Source organism: Salvelinus namaycush, unplaced genomic scaffold, assembly GCF_016432855.1.
Source record: "Salvelinus namaycush isolate Seneca unplaced genomic scaffold, SaNama_1.0 Scaffold14, whole genome shotgun sequence".
Classification (NCBI taxonomy): domain Eukaryota; kingdom Metazoa; phylum Chordata; class Actinopteri; order Salmoniformes; family Salmonidae; genus Salvelinus; species Salvelinus namaycush.
This window is the reverse complement of record NW_024058119.1, coordinates 809089-825163: the sequence shown is the minus strand read 5'-3', so window position 1 is coordinate 825163 and position 16075 is coordinate 809089. Positions and strand designations below refer to the sequence as shown.

Below are 16075 nucleotides of genomic sequence, written 5' to 3'. Positions count from 1 at the left end.
GCTACTTATTCAAACCAGCCCACTGGGCACAGACGTCAGTTCAACATCTAGTTTCTATTTACATTTCTTTGGTTCGTCAACTAAAGTGAATTCTACATGAAATCAACACAAAATGTCACCTGTCATTGGATTTAGGTTGCATGTCCATGAAACAAAAGGTGTTTTGTTGAAATGACGTGGAAACAACATTTATTCAACCAGTGGGAGGCTTGTAAATGACCCCAGGAAAGTGGAACGAGGAACTCTTCATTGAGACAATGATAAACAGCAATCCGTGGGAGAGTTGTGGTGGATATTATAAAATAAGGATCTGCTGGAGTCCAAGTCAAACCAAGATTCTTTATTTCTGAGCTCAGAGAGAATAACAGTTACACAGCGCAGTGTAGACAGTCTGAATTCCTGAAGCATTGGGTGATGAGCACATATCTTTAAAGTTTCCTGTTCCTGGGAGGGACTTTATTCATACAAGGACACAGGTGCAGCTGGTTTGCAACGCAGGATGATACTCCCAGGGACAAGAGATTATAATAGGTCAGTTTCACAAGGTTAGTCTGTGGTGGTTAATTTTTGTATTACCAAATGAGGAGAGACAAACTTCACACACCAGTCAGTTAAATTACATCTTTAATAATAAGATCTTTGCAATGACAAACACAAACTCAGCAAGAAAAGAAACGTCCCTTTTTCTTCCACAGAAAATAAATGTACGGATCTTTTTCAGGACCCTGTCTTTCAAAGATTATTCGTAAATATCCAAATAGCTTCACAGATCTTTGTTGTAATGGGTTTCAACACTGTTTCCCATGCTTGTTCAATGAACCATAAACAATTAATGAACATGCACCTGTGGAATGGTCGTTAAGCCACTAACATCTTATAGACGGTAGGCAATTAAGGTCACAGTTATGAAAACTTAGGACACTAAAGAGGCCTTTCTACTGACTCTGAAAAACACCTAAAGAAAGATGCCTAGGATCCCTGCTCATCTGCGTGAACGTGCCTTAGGCATGCTGCAAGGAGGCATAAGGACTGCAGATGTGGCCAGGGAAATAAATTGCAATGTCCGTACTGTGAGATGCTTAAGACAGCGCTACAGGGAGACAGGACGGACAGCTGATCGTCTTCGCAGTGGCAGACCACGTGTAACAACACCTGCACCGGATCGGTACATCCGAACATCACACCTGCGGGACAGGTACAGGATGGCAACAACAATTGCCCGAGTTACACCAGGAATGTACAATCCCTCTATCAGTGCTCAGACTGTCCGGAATAGGCTGAGAGAGGCTGGACTGAGGGCATGTTGTAAGGCAGCTCCTAACCAGACATCAACGTCAACAATGTCGCCTACGGGCATAAATCCATCGTCACTGGACCAGACAGGACTGGCAAAAAGTGCTCTCACTGACGAGTCGCGGTTTTGTCTCACCAGGAGTGATGGTCGGATTCGCGTTCATCGTCGAAGGGATGAGCGTTACACCGAGGCCTGTACTCTGGAGCAGGATCGATTTGGTGGTGGAATGTCCATCATGGTCTGGGGCGGTGTGTCACAGCATCATCAGACTGCCTGCAATGACAACAAGCTCAATCTCAACGCTGTGCGTTACAGGGAAGACATCCTCCTCCCTCATGTGGTACCCTTCCTGCAGGCTCATCCTGACATGACCCTCCAGCATGACAATGCCACCAGCCATACTGCTCCTTCTGTGCGTTATTTCCTGCAAGACAGGAATGTCAGTGTTCTGCCATGGCCAGCGAAGAGCCCGGATCTCAATCGCATTGAGCACGTCTGGGACCTGTTGGATCGGAGGGTGAGGGCTAGGGCCATTCCCCCCAGAAATGTCCAGGAACTTGCAGGTGCCTTGGTGGAAGAGTGGGGTAACATCTCACAGCAAGAACTGTCAAATCTGGTGAAGTCCATGAGGAGATGCACTGCAGTACTTAATGCAGCTGGTGGCCACACCAGATACTGAATGCTACTTTTGAATTTGACCCCCCCTTTGTTCAGGGACACATTTCTGTTAGTCACAAGTCTGTGGAACTTGTTCAGTTTGTCTCATTTGTTGAATCTTAGGTTCATACAAATATTTACACATGTTAAGTTTATTGAAAATAAATGCAGTTGACAGTGAGAGGACGTTTCTTTTTTTGCTGAGTTTACAATTACCATTTTCTATTACAGAGTCTGTGATCATTTTAATTTCATTAAATCATCCATGGGCCAACAATGCAAATGTAAACAATGGAGCAAATGCATCACATCCAAATATCACTTGACTATCTGTAGTGCTGGAGGAATGACACACCCAGATAAACACACACACAGTCAGAGTTTAAAAAAGGACCACTTAAACACATGGAATCTGATCTACTCTATATTCAAACTGACAGACTCCATATTCACTTCATGTTTTCTCGTAAAAACATACAAATATATGTTTAAGACTACTTTGTACAATTCAATTTCATATGGTATAAACAAGTAAACACATTCTCAGTCAACAATATAAGACAATTGGAGCACTGTGTATGTTCTCTGATGAATTTTAAGTCAATGTGATGTGAAACATGAATTTACACACGAGGAGAAGTAATTATTCTCCCGTGTGGATTCTCACATGACGTTTAAGTGACCGTGATGAGTAATATGTCTTCCCACAGTATGAGCATTTGCAAGGGTTCTCCCCTGTGTGCAGTCTCATGTGTTCTTTCAGCTTTCCTGAATGGTTAAAACGCTTTCCGCAGTGGGAGCAGCGGTAAGGCCTTTCCCCTGTGTGTATTCGCTTATGAGCGTTCAGGTTTCCTGACTCTCTAAAACTCTTTCCACAATGGGAGCAGTGGTAAGGCTTCTCCCCTGTGTGTATTCGCTCATGAGATTTCATGTTTCCTAACTTGTTAAAACTCTTTCCACACTGGGCGCAATGGTGTGGCTTCGCTCCTGTGTGTATCCTCTCATGTCTTTTCAGGCTTCCTAATCTGGTAAACCTAGTTCCACACTGGGAGCAGTGGTAAGGCAACTCCCCTGTGTGTATTCGCTCATGAGCTTTCAGGCTTCCTAACTGGTTAAAACTCTTTCCACATTGGGAGCAGAGGTGTCGTCTTGCTGGTTTGGACATCTTTGGTTCCTCGAAGTTTGGTTTTCCTCCTGCCAAAGACAGTGTTTATTTAAAGAGAGACCTGAATGAAATCTCTTCATGATAACGCTGCCTTGTATGAGGTGTCATGACCGTACCGATTATCTCTCACCCCCAACTTAGGAGAGATCTAGGGGTATGAAGATGTGGGGGGTTTTTGACCCCTCACGCCCATTGTAAATCTTAGGCAACAGACAAAATTATTTTGTCCTCTCACTATGGAGAACCGGCCTCAGAACATTAAACATGGAATAAATGGACTTTGGAACAATGGTTTCCGTCAGCCACAATGGTGGTAATGACGATAGATGGAATATGAAAATTAATGTCATTTTTGTTTTGTTATTAAAGGTTAAAGGACGACGTCATTATGAAAACATTGTAACGTTAAGAGTTTTCCTAGTATATGCTTGATGTTTATACATTGTACGTTGTGTGGAAAATGTTCAAATCAAAGAGAATGTTTTGGTAAAGATGAAATGTGAAGTTAGTTGTCTAAAATTGGATTTGAGTCAAATCTAGACCTTGCCTCATAACTTGGTACGCCCAGAGAATTGCCCTAAAGGCGGTGACGCCCACATCTGACCCGAGGGTATAAGACATGTGAGTTAAGAATTAACATATCAGACTAAGTGACCCGAGCTGCAGCAAAGGTCTGAGTAGTCAACGAACCCAAAACACAACACGAGGTTGAAGACAAAGGAATCCTTTTCTACTCATGCTATGGATGAATAGCTGCGTCTAAGCAAAGGTCTGAGTAGTCAACAAACCCAAAAGGCAACACGAGGTTGAAGACAAAGGAATCCTTTTCTTCTCATGCTATGGATGAATAGCTGCGTCTAAGCAAAGGTCTGAGTAGTCAACGAACCCAAAACACAACACGAGGTTGAAGACAAAGGAATCCTTTTCTTCTCATGTGTGGAAGGACCACCAGAGGGCAGGCTGGGCTCACGGATGGTAGCCCAACAAGGCATGGGAGACAAGTGAACCAGAGGCAATTAAGCACAGCTGACACTACTAATGAGATATTCTCCTTCCCCTATAAGAGAGAGTATGGAACCAGCAAGAAGAGGGGACTATCTCTGGAAGATGGCCACCGAGACAGAGGAGCTATCTAGGAAGAACCATTAAGACGGTGACAATGTCGTGACTTTTTGTGGTAATTTAAAGACAATCGTATTGTGTTCCTGTTTTGCTCTGGAGAAGAAGATATATGTTTTTTTCCTTTGGAGAGTTTCATTGATTCTGTTGGAGTGTTTGTGTTGTCCAAATGCCCTCAATATAGAACTTTGTTCAATCAAGAAAACCTACTCCTGACTCGTTTGTTCCACCTTCCCGCTTTAGAGTGACGTCCAATTACTTGGTCCGCTCACATTGGTGGAGAATGTGGGCATTAGGTGGACGAGTGACACAAGGATAAGTGAGTAATTCAAGATTCTTCCAGTAGACCAGGAGGAACCATTCAAGTACGATGGATAACGCCCTACTACAACAATTGATCACGGCACAGCATACAACCATAGAACTCCTGCAACAACAGCTGAGCCGGCGAGAAGAACCTAGAGTTAAGCCAAGAGCAGCTGCTCACGCCATCTTACCTCGTCTCTCCAAGGAGGATGATATTGAGGCCTTCCTCATGACCTTCGAAAGGACGGCCACCTTGGAAGAGTGGCCACCCACAGAATGGGCGAGCGCATTAGCCCCTCTTTTGACCGGGGTGGCTCAGGAAGCCTATTTTGACCTGGATGCCCGCGAAGCTGCAGACTATGGGCGACTAAAAACCGAGATCCCATCCCGGTACCAGCTGACTGCAAGAGATAGGGCCGTAAAGTTCCATCAATGGACCTACACAGCTGACAAACCCGTCCGTTCCCAGATTTTTGCATTAATACGACTGACGAAACAGTGGCTAGAACCTGAAAAGGGAGTAGGACAGGTGATAGAGACTCTTGTAGTGGACAAGATATTGAGGGAATTACCCAGTGACTTAAAAAGGGTTGTGGGGCAAGCCAACCCGTTGTCAGCCGACGACATAGCCCAGGCGGTGGAAACATATCGGTCTACAGGGGAGTTGTTAAAAAGTGACAAGGAGGAACGGAAGGATTCTTCCAATCCCGTACCACGACACACCCCGGCGCGTCCGCCACCGAAACGTCCAAACCCCCTCCGGAGGTGGGAGAAGTCATCCCCCACACAGCAGGGTCGGTGTTATAAATGTCAGTCTCCCAACCATTATGCCCCACAATGTCCTAGCAAGGACGAGCCCATGGTCACAGAGTCATCACTGCCCACCCCCACACATCTCGATTTGAGGGGGCAGGATCAACACTGTTGGTTAGCAGAAATAGCTCCAGCCCCAGAGATTCCAGTTCGAGTCGAAGGACAAGATGTGGTAGCCATTCTCGACTCGGGAAGTATGGTTACGTTAGTAGAGGAGCGGCTGGTGACCTCCGCAACACTGCTACCAGACAAAGTAGCCGTATCCTGTATCCATGGAGACACCCACTATTACCCCACTGTGAATCTGCCGATTCTCACTCCAAAAGGAAGGTGTACAGTCAGGGCAGGGAAAGTGCCCCAGCTGAAGGTACCATTATTGATCGGGAGAGACTGTCCCCTATATAAGGAGCTTCGGCAGATGACGTTATGCGTGGAAAGAAGGGGGACAGGAAAGAAGAGAAAATCCAAGCCCGAGGTAGTAGTCCTACAAGGAGACGTAGCTACGTCCTCGTCCTCTGCAGCAGAGGAAGAAATAGCAACCCAACGTTTACGACAGATATTCCAGGAAACCACCGATGAAGACACCTGTGAAGGGTTATACACTACACAGGAAGGAGCAACCAGATGCTAAGGGATATATTTGAAGCTCCATCCGAGGAGGGAACCTGGAAGGGGTTCTCATCGGTCACCCCTGAGGGGGATGGGGAACATCCTCCACATCCCTCTACCGAGGTTGATCTGCCCCAGGAATTAAAGGGACAGTTCGGCACCTCGCAGCATAGAGACCCAGACCTAAGGGAGGCCATGAGGAAGGTGAAGGTGATCGACGGGAGGAACGTCGACGGATCAGGTGAGCCCCCTCTTCCTTACTATGCAATCAGGCGGGGTCTCTTATACTGGGTCGTACGACGAAGGGGGGAAAACCAGGAATTACTAATGGTGCCTAGACCATACAGGGATACAGTTCTACAGTTAGCCCATTCCCACGTCCTAGGAGGACACCTGGCACGAGACAAGACTATTGACAGAATCATGCAGAGATTCTATTGGCCCCGGGTCACCCGGGATGTGGCCAGGTATTGTAGGACGTGTGATCAATGTCAACGTACAGCTCCACGGCCACACCTGCGTAACCCTTTGATTCCTCTCCCCATCATAGAGACTCCCTTTGAACGCATAGCTATGGACCTCGTAGGACCCCTCCCAAAATCCGCCAGAGGACACGAGTACATCCTAGTGGTCATAGATTACGCTACCAAGTTCCCGGAGGCCATACCCCTGCGTAACATGTCGTCAAAGGGAATTGCCAAGGAATTATTCATGATGTTCTCTCGGGTGGGCCTCCCCAAGACGATCTTAACTGATCAGGGAACCCCATTCATGTCGCGGTTGATGAAGGACTTGTGTCGGTTGTATCAGGTTCAACAGATACGTACAAGCATATTCCACCCTCAAACAGACGGGTTGTGTGAACGCTTGAACAAAACAATTAAAAGCATGTTGAGAAGAGTGGTGTCCCGAGACGGGAAAAACTGGGACATGCTTCTCCCACACTTAATGTTTGCCCTGCGAGAAGTACCCCAAGCATCCACTGGATTCTCTCCGTTTGAATTGCTCTATGGCAGACCCTGTCGAGGGATCCTCGACTTAGCCAAGGAGACCTGGGAGACCCAACCATGCCCCTTTCGATCCACAATAGAACATATTACCCTGATGAGAGACCGCCTGTCAGCAGTGTGGCCCATAGTCAAGGAGCATATGGAGAAGGCACAAAGGACCCAAGGCCGGGCCTATGATAAGTCCGCGACCCCCCGTGAGTTCACCGTGGGAGAGAAAGTGATGGTGCTCGTGCCCACGGCCGAACATCACTTGCTGGCACAGTGGAGGGGACCCTACGAGGTAATGAAAAGGGTCTCACCGGTCAATTACCTCATCAAGCAACCTGATAGAAGGAAGAAGGTCCAACTCTATCACATAAACCTGTTAAAGCCGTACCATGGAAGAGAGGAGGAGGTGGCTTTGATGGCCCTGGAGGGAAAAGGAAAAGAGGAGGCTCTACCACCGGTGCGCCGAAGTCAAACTCTCCTGCCGGAGCAGTCAAGACAGCTAGACAAGCTGATTATGAACTTCGGTCGAATATTCTCTCCATTCCCAGGACAAACAGATGTCCTGTTCCACCATATCCACACTGAACCCGGCAAGAAGGTGCATATCCGCCCTTACAGGATTCCTGAGGCTCGCCGAGTCATCGCTAAGAACGAGGTAAGGGAGATGTTGAGGATGGGTGTGATCGAGCCATCGACGAGTGAGTGGTCCAGTCCCATAGTCCTGGTCCCCAAATCCGATGGTAGTATGAGACTCTGCAACGATTTTAGGGCCGTGAATGCCATCTCTACATTCGATGCGTATCCCATGCCCCGCGTGGATGAACTCTTGGAGCGCTTAGGAAAGGCCAAGTTCATCACCACCCTGGATTTGACGAAGGGATATTGGCAAGTGCCGGTGGCTCCGGAGGATCGCCCAAAGACTGCCTTCGCCACACCAGAGGGGCTTTTCCAGTATGTGAGGATGCCCTTCGGACTGCATGGTGCCGCTGCAACTTTCCAACGCCTCATGGATGCCATTCTACGGCCCCATCAAGAGTATGCAGCGGCGTACATAGACGATGTGGTTATCCACAGCGAGGACTGGGATAGTCACCTCCTGAGATTACGGGCGGTGCTCGTGAGTTTGGAAGCCACAGGGTTGACGGCCAATCCAAATAAATGCTGCCTGGGTCTGTCCGAAGCGGAATACCTGGGGTACACCGTGGGGAATGGGAAAATACGCCCACAGGCAGAGAAGACCAGGGCAATTCGGGACTGGCCGCGACCCCGGACCAAGCGGGACGTTCGGGCCTTCTTAGGGATAACGGGATATTATCGCCGTTTTATCCCGGGATATGCAACCATTGCCAATCCCCTCACAAACCTCATCAAGAAAAACTTGCCAAACCAGGTAGAGTGGAAAGACGAGACGGAAGAGGCCTTTCAATCGCTAAAAGATGGCCTGTGTTCTGATCCCGTCCTACAGGCTCCGGACTTCTCACAAGAGTTCATTGTGCAGGTCGACGCCTCGGATACAGGGCTCGGGGCCGTACTAGCTCAGGGTAAAGGCGAAGCAGAGAAGCCGATTCTCTTCATAAGTAGGAAGCTCAGCGATCGGGAACAGAGGTATGCTACCGTAGAGAAAGAGGCCTTAGCCATTAAGTGGGCCCTCGATTATCTCCGGTACTACCTACTGGGTCGGAGGTTTGCTTTAGTTACGGACCATGCGCCCCTCACGTGGATGGCTGGTAAGAGAAACAATAACAACAGAATAGCCAGATGGTTTTTGTCTTTACAACCGTTCTCTTTCCATGTCATCCACAGGGCCGGATCGAGGAACGGGAATGCAGACGCGCTGTCCCGACGCGACCAAGACGGTGCGTCTGGCGCCCGACCCTCCGGTTCGGTCCTGAGGGGGAAGGTATGTGGAAGGACCACCAGAGGGCAGGCTGGGCTCACGGATGGTAGCCCAACAAGGCATGGGAGACAAGTGAACCAGAGGCAATTAAGCACAGCTGACACTACTAATGAGATATTCTCCTTCCCCTATAAGAGAGAGTATGGAACCAGCAAGAAGAGGGGACTATCTCTGGAAGATGGCCACCGAGACAGAGGAGCTATCTAGGAAGAACCATTAAGACGGTGACAATGTCGTGACTTTTTGTGGTAATTTAAAGACAATCGTATTGTGTTCCTGTTTTGCTCTGGAGAAGAAGATATATGTTTTTTTCCTTTGGAGAGTTTCATTGATTCTGTTGGAGTGTTTGTGTTGTCCAAATGCCCTCAATATAGAACTTTGTTCAATCAAGAAAACCTACTCCTGACTCGTTTGTTCCACCTTCCCGCTTTAGAGTGACGCCCAATTACTTGGTCCGCTCACACATGCTATGGATGAATAGCTGCGTCTAAGCGGGTGAATTCAAGCCGGACCACCCGGTCTCCACCCCCCATCGAATCGTGGTATCTACACTGTTTTCATTCCTACGCTGTGAGCCCTGAGCTACAGGGCTGGCTGTCCTCAGAAGAACCCTTTCAGAACAAGGGTGAGGAATCAGACCACTAAGCAAAAAGGACACTGACATCGTGAGGACAACCAGAGAGTTGCACCAGAGAAGTGCGTCATTTCTTGAAGCCTAAACGGCCCACGCGGAGAGACCCACAGCGGAGACCTTCAACACGTAATTACATCATTATATTCTGACCCATAAGAGCGGCAGTTCGGGGCAAGGCTAGGGTTCAAATAAGCATAGCTGACAAATGCACCCAAATGTATATTTCTCTCGTGTACTTTGTCTTTTTCTCTCTTTTAAATCCCCATTTTGGGTAACACGCGTCAGAGTGTGTTGGCCCGTTGTACTAAGTTCTAATCAACAGCCTAGACTGTGTTTTTGTGTATGCGTATCTTTTATTATCATTTTAGCTTTCTAGTAAATAAATAGTCAACTAAAATTGGTGTGGTACGAACTCATTGGTGGGACTCGGGTTTGTGCAGATTCCTGGATTATGCGACGTTCACAATGAGACTGTAGAGGAAATTGATTAATTAGCGACTGTTGTCAAATCGATATTCTGATATTCTTTGAGGTAATTTGGGAAATAGAAACTCAATAAAACTAATTTTCCCATGGTGCCCAGGTTAATGAGTTAATAATTGTCTGATTCATTTAATCACGCAATTATAAACCGTTAATCATTCGATGAGCAGCAGTCGTCACATTAACTAATACAACGTCACGACATATTGGCACCCCGTGGGAGGCATCAAAGATAAAACTATGGCTGCACTTTGGGTTAATTCCATACCAATTGTGTAGCAAGATACATATATACCATTAACTTCTCTTATCTACGGATACCGGATGCGGGTTTGAATTCGACAACATACGGTGATCGCCACAAATAGTCATATTAAACATTCCTGAAAATACAAGTGTCTCACATGCTTCAAAAGCCTTGAATCTTGCTAATCCAACTGCGTTGTCAGATTTAAAAAAGGATTTACTGCGAAAGAATAGGATGCGATTATCTGAGCTCAGCGCTCCATAACAAACTACTTTTTCAACCAGCACTAGCGTAACATTATCACAGATTGCAATGAAATAAATCGTTTACCTTTGGAAATTTTTACTCTGTTTGCAATCCCAAGGCTCATTGTTACACACTGAATGGTCTTTTGTTCAGTTAAATCCATTTTTATAGCCTAACACGAAACATTTTGTGAACGCTTATCTCGTTGAATTTCGTGTCATTCAATTTTCGACTAAACATTCGACGTAAATACACAGACTAAACCTGACTTTATCCAGTCATGTTTGGTTTCCTTGCAATCAACTGTTTGTTTGTAACACAACCAAACTTGATGGGTCATTTCGCGGGACGTGTTGAGCCGAAAAAAACGATTGGAAGACAACAAATAACGACCTCATTGTGCACCAATTATATGACCGCTGTTTCGTTGATTGACTGTATTTTAACCCAATGACCACCGATCGTCTTGAAATCTAGCTGGGTAGATAGCCAATGAGCAGAGGTAAACGGCAATATCTAATGTTTGTTTTGGAAGACCAACCCATGTAGTAAACTCCGGCGTAAAGATCGTCATTCGCCATTGAAGTTTCATACTGGAAGTAGCCAAACTCATTACGCACAGCACTGTTTCGCTAACAAGCATCTTCAGATGTTTATATATCGAAAATCATGGCGAATAAATCAGGGAAAGCTAAATCTAAGACTAGATATACGAATGTAGACAAAATTATAGAGGAAATTGGTCGTGAATGTGAAACATATGCTTTTGGAAGACGACTCAGTTAGCGACCATGACTCAAATGGAAGCATATTTTTTGAACGGAGAGGACATTGTTTTGGACTGGTAAGTTCTTCTCATGCTAATGCCGTTGTTTGAAATTAATAATATAAAATATTATTTGTGATTGTTTTTACATTTTATTTGCAATATATAAAAATGTAATGAAATGTGTAAAGTACACATTGGCTATACTTCCTCCAGCGCATGCTTCCTCAACTCAGTCTACATATTATGGATTAGAGGATGGTCGAGATGCGCGTGTCTGCCGCCAACGTGTCCATCCCCAACGTGTGTCCATCCCCCTCTGAAGCTGGTTCATCCAGCTGGACCCCTGCTGTCTCTGGCTCCACACCTCCCGGGCCATCTAGAGGTAAACTGTTCATATTTACTCTTGAGGGCTATATAAATAGATTTGATTTGATAGAGGACTGAAGGTCTTCCAAATATTGAAAGTGTGTAAATAGTTACCCATGTTATTTTGTAAATGTATATATATTTTTCCCCTTTTTTTTCTCTCCATTTTTTTGGGGGGTGTGTTAGAATACCATTTTGGTATTTTGTATATAGTTATTTGTTTCAAAATGTATACCTTCACCAATTTGGCCACTTTGGTACATTTGGGCTACTTGTGTGGGACACCTGGGTGACTTCATGATAAATGTAGCACACTCATTTTGGAAGTTATCATTCTGAAACGTTGCACAAGTACTGTTGCCTTATGTTTCCACTGAAATTGTCCCCATATTCATATCTGAATGTTTGTTTTATCTTGTTCATTTTAAAGATGATTGATTGTATTATTAAGATTGTATTATCTAAACCAGATCTATTGTGTTATATTCTCCTACATTCAATTCACATTTACACAAACTTCAGAGTGTTTTCTTTCAAATGGTACCAAGAATATGCATATCCTTGCTCCTGGGCCTGAGCTAGAGACAGTTAGATTTGGGTATGTCTTCAGGCGGAAATTGAAAGGGGGGGGGGGGGGGGGGTAGCTGTAAGATTAATAGCTATAGGCAGGACTGGTGTGGGAGAAGCGTGTGTGTGTCGTTCCATTTCACCCAGATACATCTGACGAAAGCCAGTGTGTCGGAGGGTCTACTGAATGCTACGAGCTAGGGCATATGTACCAGCCGATGCAGGCATTCTGAGAATAATACTAGTGGCCCAACTAGTAGGTCGCTTTCAGGAGTGATCTGACTCGGTCATAAGCAATTCCTAGAGCAGAGGACATATGAGCCAGCCATTACGGAAATTTGAGTAGGTATATTCGTTTAACCGAAGCGAAGCCATTATCTTTCTACCTCTCGTATTTAGTCACGTGAAGAGTTTAGGGGTTGAACGTGAGACGTCACCTAGTAAACCCGTTCCCTTGTTGGGGGGAACTTCCCTTGCGCCGCGAAGTGGAAACCCCGCGCAAGGAAAGCTAAGCACTGCGCCAGATGCTAAGCTAACAAAGGGGAGCAGCCATTTTTGTTTCCCCCTTTGTTCATAGTGAATTCCCGCGCCGGGCGGGAATCATGTGAGATCTCTGCTTGCGCTATCAGTAACCTCTGGCGAAGAATCGGCAGTCATTTTTCATGAAATAATTCAGGTTACGCTGTAGGATATCAATCCAGTCTCAACTGATTGGATATCATTGTCTCATTCAATTTAATACATACATTAAATTGATACACTACCTTTCCAGGTTGGTTATTGGAATAATACACAAACTAATGTCTTCTAACCAATGAGACATAGTTAAACTTTTCAACGTTAATGAAGCAATACAGACCACATTGAAGTGTCTGGAGTTTAGTTTGTGTGTTCTAGAGTCTTGTAAAGATAGGGGGGTTGACTGGGACAGACAATGTAACATCCATAATGTTTTAAGGAAAAGGTTTTGTAAAACAAGCACCTTACATCAGATCATCTTGAAACTTTCTCTCTAAAGCTACCTTTCATTAAGGTTTTATATGGTCTATTGGTTTCTCTCTTCATTGGCAGAATCCTTTTTCAGTGTTATATTCATAACATCCATATCCACCAGTCTATCTTCCTGTCAACTAACAGAACTCTGCTGGTTGTCCTGGTAACAGATACCAGTCTATCTTCATGTCAACAGAACTCTGCTGGTTGTCCTGGTAACAGATACCAGTCTATCTTCCTGTCAACTAACAGAACTCTGCTGGTTGTCCTGGTAACAGATACCAGTCTATCTTCCTGTCAACTAACAGAACTCTGCTGGTTGTCCTGGTAACAGATACCAGTCTATCTTCCTGTCAACTAACATAACTCTGCTGGTTGTCCTGGTAACAGATACCAGTGGGCAGATCTATTGTATTTGTTCAAACTAAACTACAGCACTTACTTTGATGTGTCAAATCTGATCCTTTCTTCTCTTCTCCTCCTCTCACAGTTCCATTCAGCCCCGTTGTTTTCCTGCAGTCCACCAGCAGCACAGACAACCTCTTTATACCCAGCAGTGAGGCGCTACCGGGAGAAGCACGACACAGGGACTCCGGGAGGGAGGAAGGGCTAGCGTTGTCCTGGTAACCATAAAGAGGGGACACAGACACATATCATTATGGATGCTGATGTCACTGTTGTCATGAAGTGCTTTACAGAAACCCAGCCCAGACCCCGATAGAGCAAGCTGTATGCTAGACCAGACCAAGCTGTACCATCTGGTGTTCTGATCTGGAGAGACTCTTCTCTGCCTCGTCAGCATCAGGATGTTGTTGAGGCTCCCCAGAGGATCCACAATAGTCATGTCTCTCTCCTGTGTGAATGACAACATCAAACAGACGGTAAACTTATGAACTTCTATTATAATCATAGGGTCTTACAAGAGGCATTAATCTCTCTAAACAGCCTAAAATGCAAATGTTGAAGGGTCGTTCCACTAAATGGGTGCCTTTTGCATCCCTTTGATATTTTAAGTATAAATTATGCTCCAACATTGCATTTTAAAAGCCTGTTATACTAGTTACATGGATAAATTACATGGATAATTTAATAAATCTATTTTAAAAGTCCCCAAAATATATGTACCAATGGCAGATTAAAACTAACAAAGGCAGATGGCCCCTTTAACAATTCCTACAGTACTGAACAACATATTCAAGTGTAGAACTTCAGTAGAATGCCCCTTTAAAACCCCACATTAGTTAAACAACGGCATAGTGTGTGACTCTGTTTTTAAGACAGTACTCACTGGAGTTAATCTGATATTCTGTCTCCTCCTCTTTCACTCCAAAGACGTCTTCCTCCTTCACCTTTATTGAGATAGCATCCTCTTCCTCTCTAAAAGGTTCTTCCTCTGTTTCCTCTATAACATCCTCTTCTTCTTTCACGACAATGTTCAGCCTCAGAGCTTCATTCTGCATACAGCAGACCTCTTCTTTAACGGGGGATGAGTAGTTTAGTGAGCTCATGGTCTGGAATGTTAGAATTAGCGACTAGCCTAACGCTAGGCTCAGTATCAATGTTTAACAACTTTGCAAATTGAACAAGCACATTATGTTAACGTTAACCAGTAGATAAGTCAACCGGAATTTGTTTAAAACACTGAGATTAGCTAATGTACATTAACATGGTCTACAGAATCAATCTTTCAGTTTCATGTTGGCTAGCAAGCTACCGAGGTGGTTGAAAGAGTAGCCGTGTTGTTGTTCCTGAAGAAGCGTCCGGTCCAGTAAATTATACGTCACGCAAGAAGCATCACCTGAAAGACGCACTTCGCCATCTGCTGACTGGAGTTGGTAACGCAGTTTGGAAACAACAGTTACTACACTTTTGTACTGGAAAGAACGTCATAATAATTTAACAATAAGCTGATATATTTTCTCTTACGTCTTACAAATAATACTTTCCTGTACACAGACGTAGAAGCTTAATATGAATATGTGGATGATTAATAAATTCTTCTACGAATAGGTAGTGTGTTAAAACACATTTGTGTTAATGCTCTGTTCATTTTTCACATTCGTTTTTATTAGATGTGACCATACTTTTCCCTTAAAGCCACTCTAGATAAGATTCAAATCATACTGTAAACAATAGAGCAAATGCATCACATGCAAATAGCACTTGATTATCTGTAGTGCTTTACACTGAGTCTACAAAACATTAAGAACACCTGCTCCTTCCATGACTTAGACTGACCAGGTGAATCCAGGATAAAGCTATGATCCCTTATTGATGTCACTAGTTAAATCCACTTCAATCAGTGTAGATGAAGGGGGGTGGGGTCAGGTTAAATAAGGAATTTTAAGCCTTGAGACATGGGACATGGATTGTGCATGTGTGCCATTCAGAGGGTGAATGGGGAAGACAACATATTTAAGTGTCTTTGAACGAGGTATGGTAGTAGGTGCCAGGTGCACCGGTTTGTGTCAAGAACAGCAAAGTTGCTGGGTTTTTCCAGCTCAACAGTTTCCCAAGAATGGCCCACCATCCAAACAGTGGTGGTCAGTGCCGTTTAAGATGAGGCAGGACGATTGGTTTATTCATGGCCTTATTTCTATTACAGCATATTAGATGACTGTCATTCATATTCCATTCACCCTGTTCAATGTAACAGCGATAGGTTTAGGCTACTAGATGATACTAACATTTCCCCTATTCCCATCATAAGGTTGCTACAACCTGCCTGTGAATGAAAGTTTAGAATGTAGGTGCACACTGGTCGAGAGAAACACTTGAGGTGACAGAAAGTGACACATGGACAGACACATTCAATACTGCCTTGCACACTCTCGCCTGCATCTAGCTGAAATGGAGATTCTATTGGACAAATTCAGGTATATTTATCCCGGTTTTGTTCCGTTTAAGAAACG

The 16075-nt window shown here is 44.9% G+C and overlaps 1 protein-coding gene across 1 annotated transcript; it reads right to left on the bottom strand.

The window, feature by feature from the left end:
- Positions 1 to 2322: 2322 nt before the first annotated feature.
- LOC120036616 (zinc finger protein 418-like) lies at positions 2323 to 13955 on the bottom strand. The gene is made up of 3 exons (XM_038982999.1): positions 13919 to 13955; positions 13606 to 13783; positions 2323 to 3145 (listed from the first exon to the last, which is right to left on the bottom strand). Exons 1-3 carry the CDS (start codon positions 13919 to 13921, stop codon positions 2595 to 2597), a joined length of 732 nt encoding a protein of 243 aa, XP_038838927.1. The 5' UTR covers positions 13922 to 13955; the 3' UTR covers positions 2323 to 2594.
- Positions 13956 to 16075: the final 2120 nt, after the last annotated feature.

Coding starts and splice junctions, on each gene's coding strand:
- LOC120036616 (XM_038982999.1), bottom strand. Junction 3,146..13,605: donor ATCAGATTTGACACATCAAA/GTAAGTGCTGTA, acceptor TGTCTTTGGCAG/GAGGAAAACCAAACTTCGAG.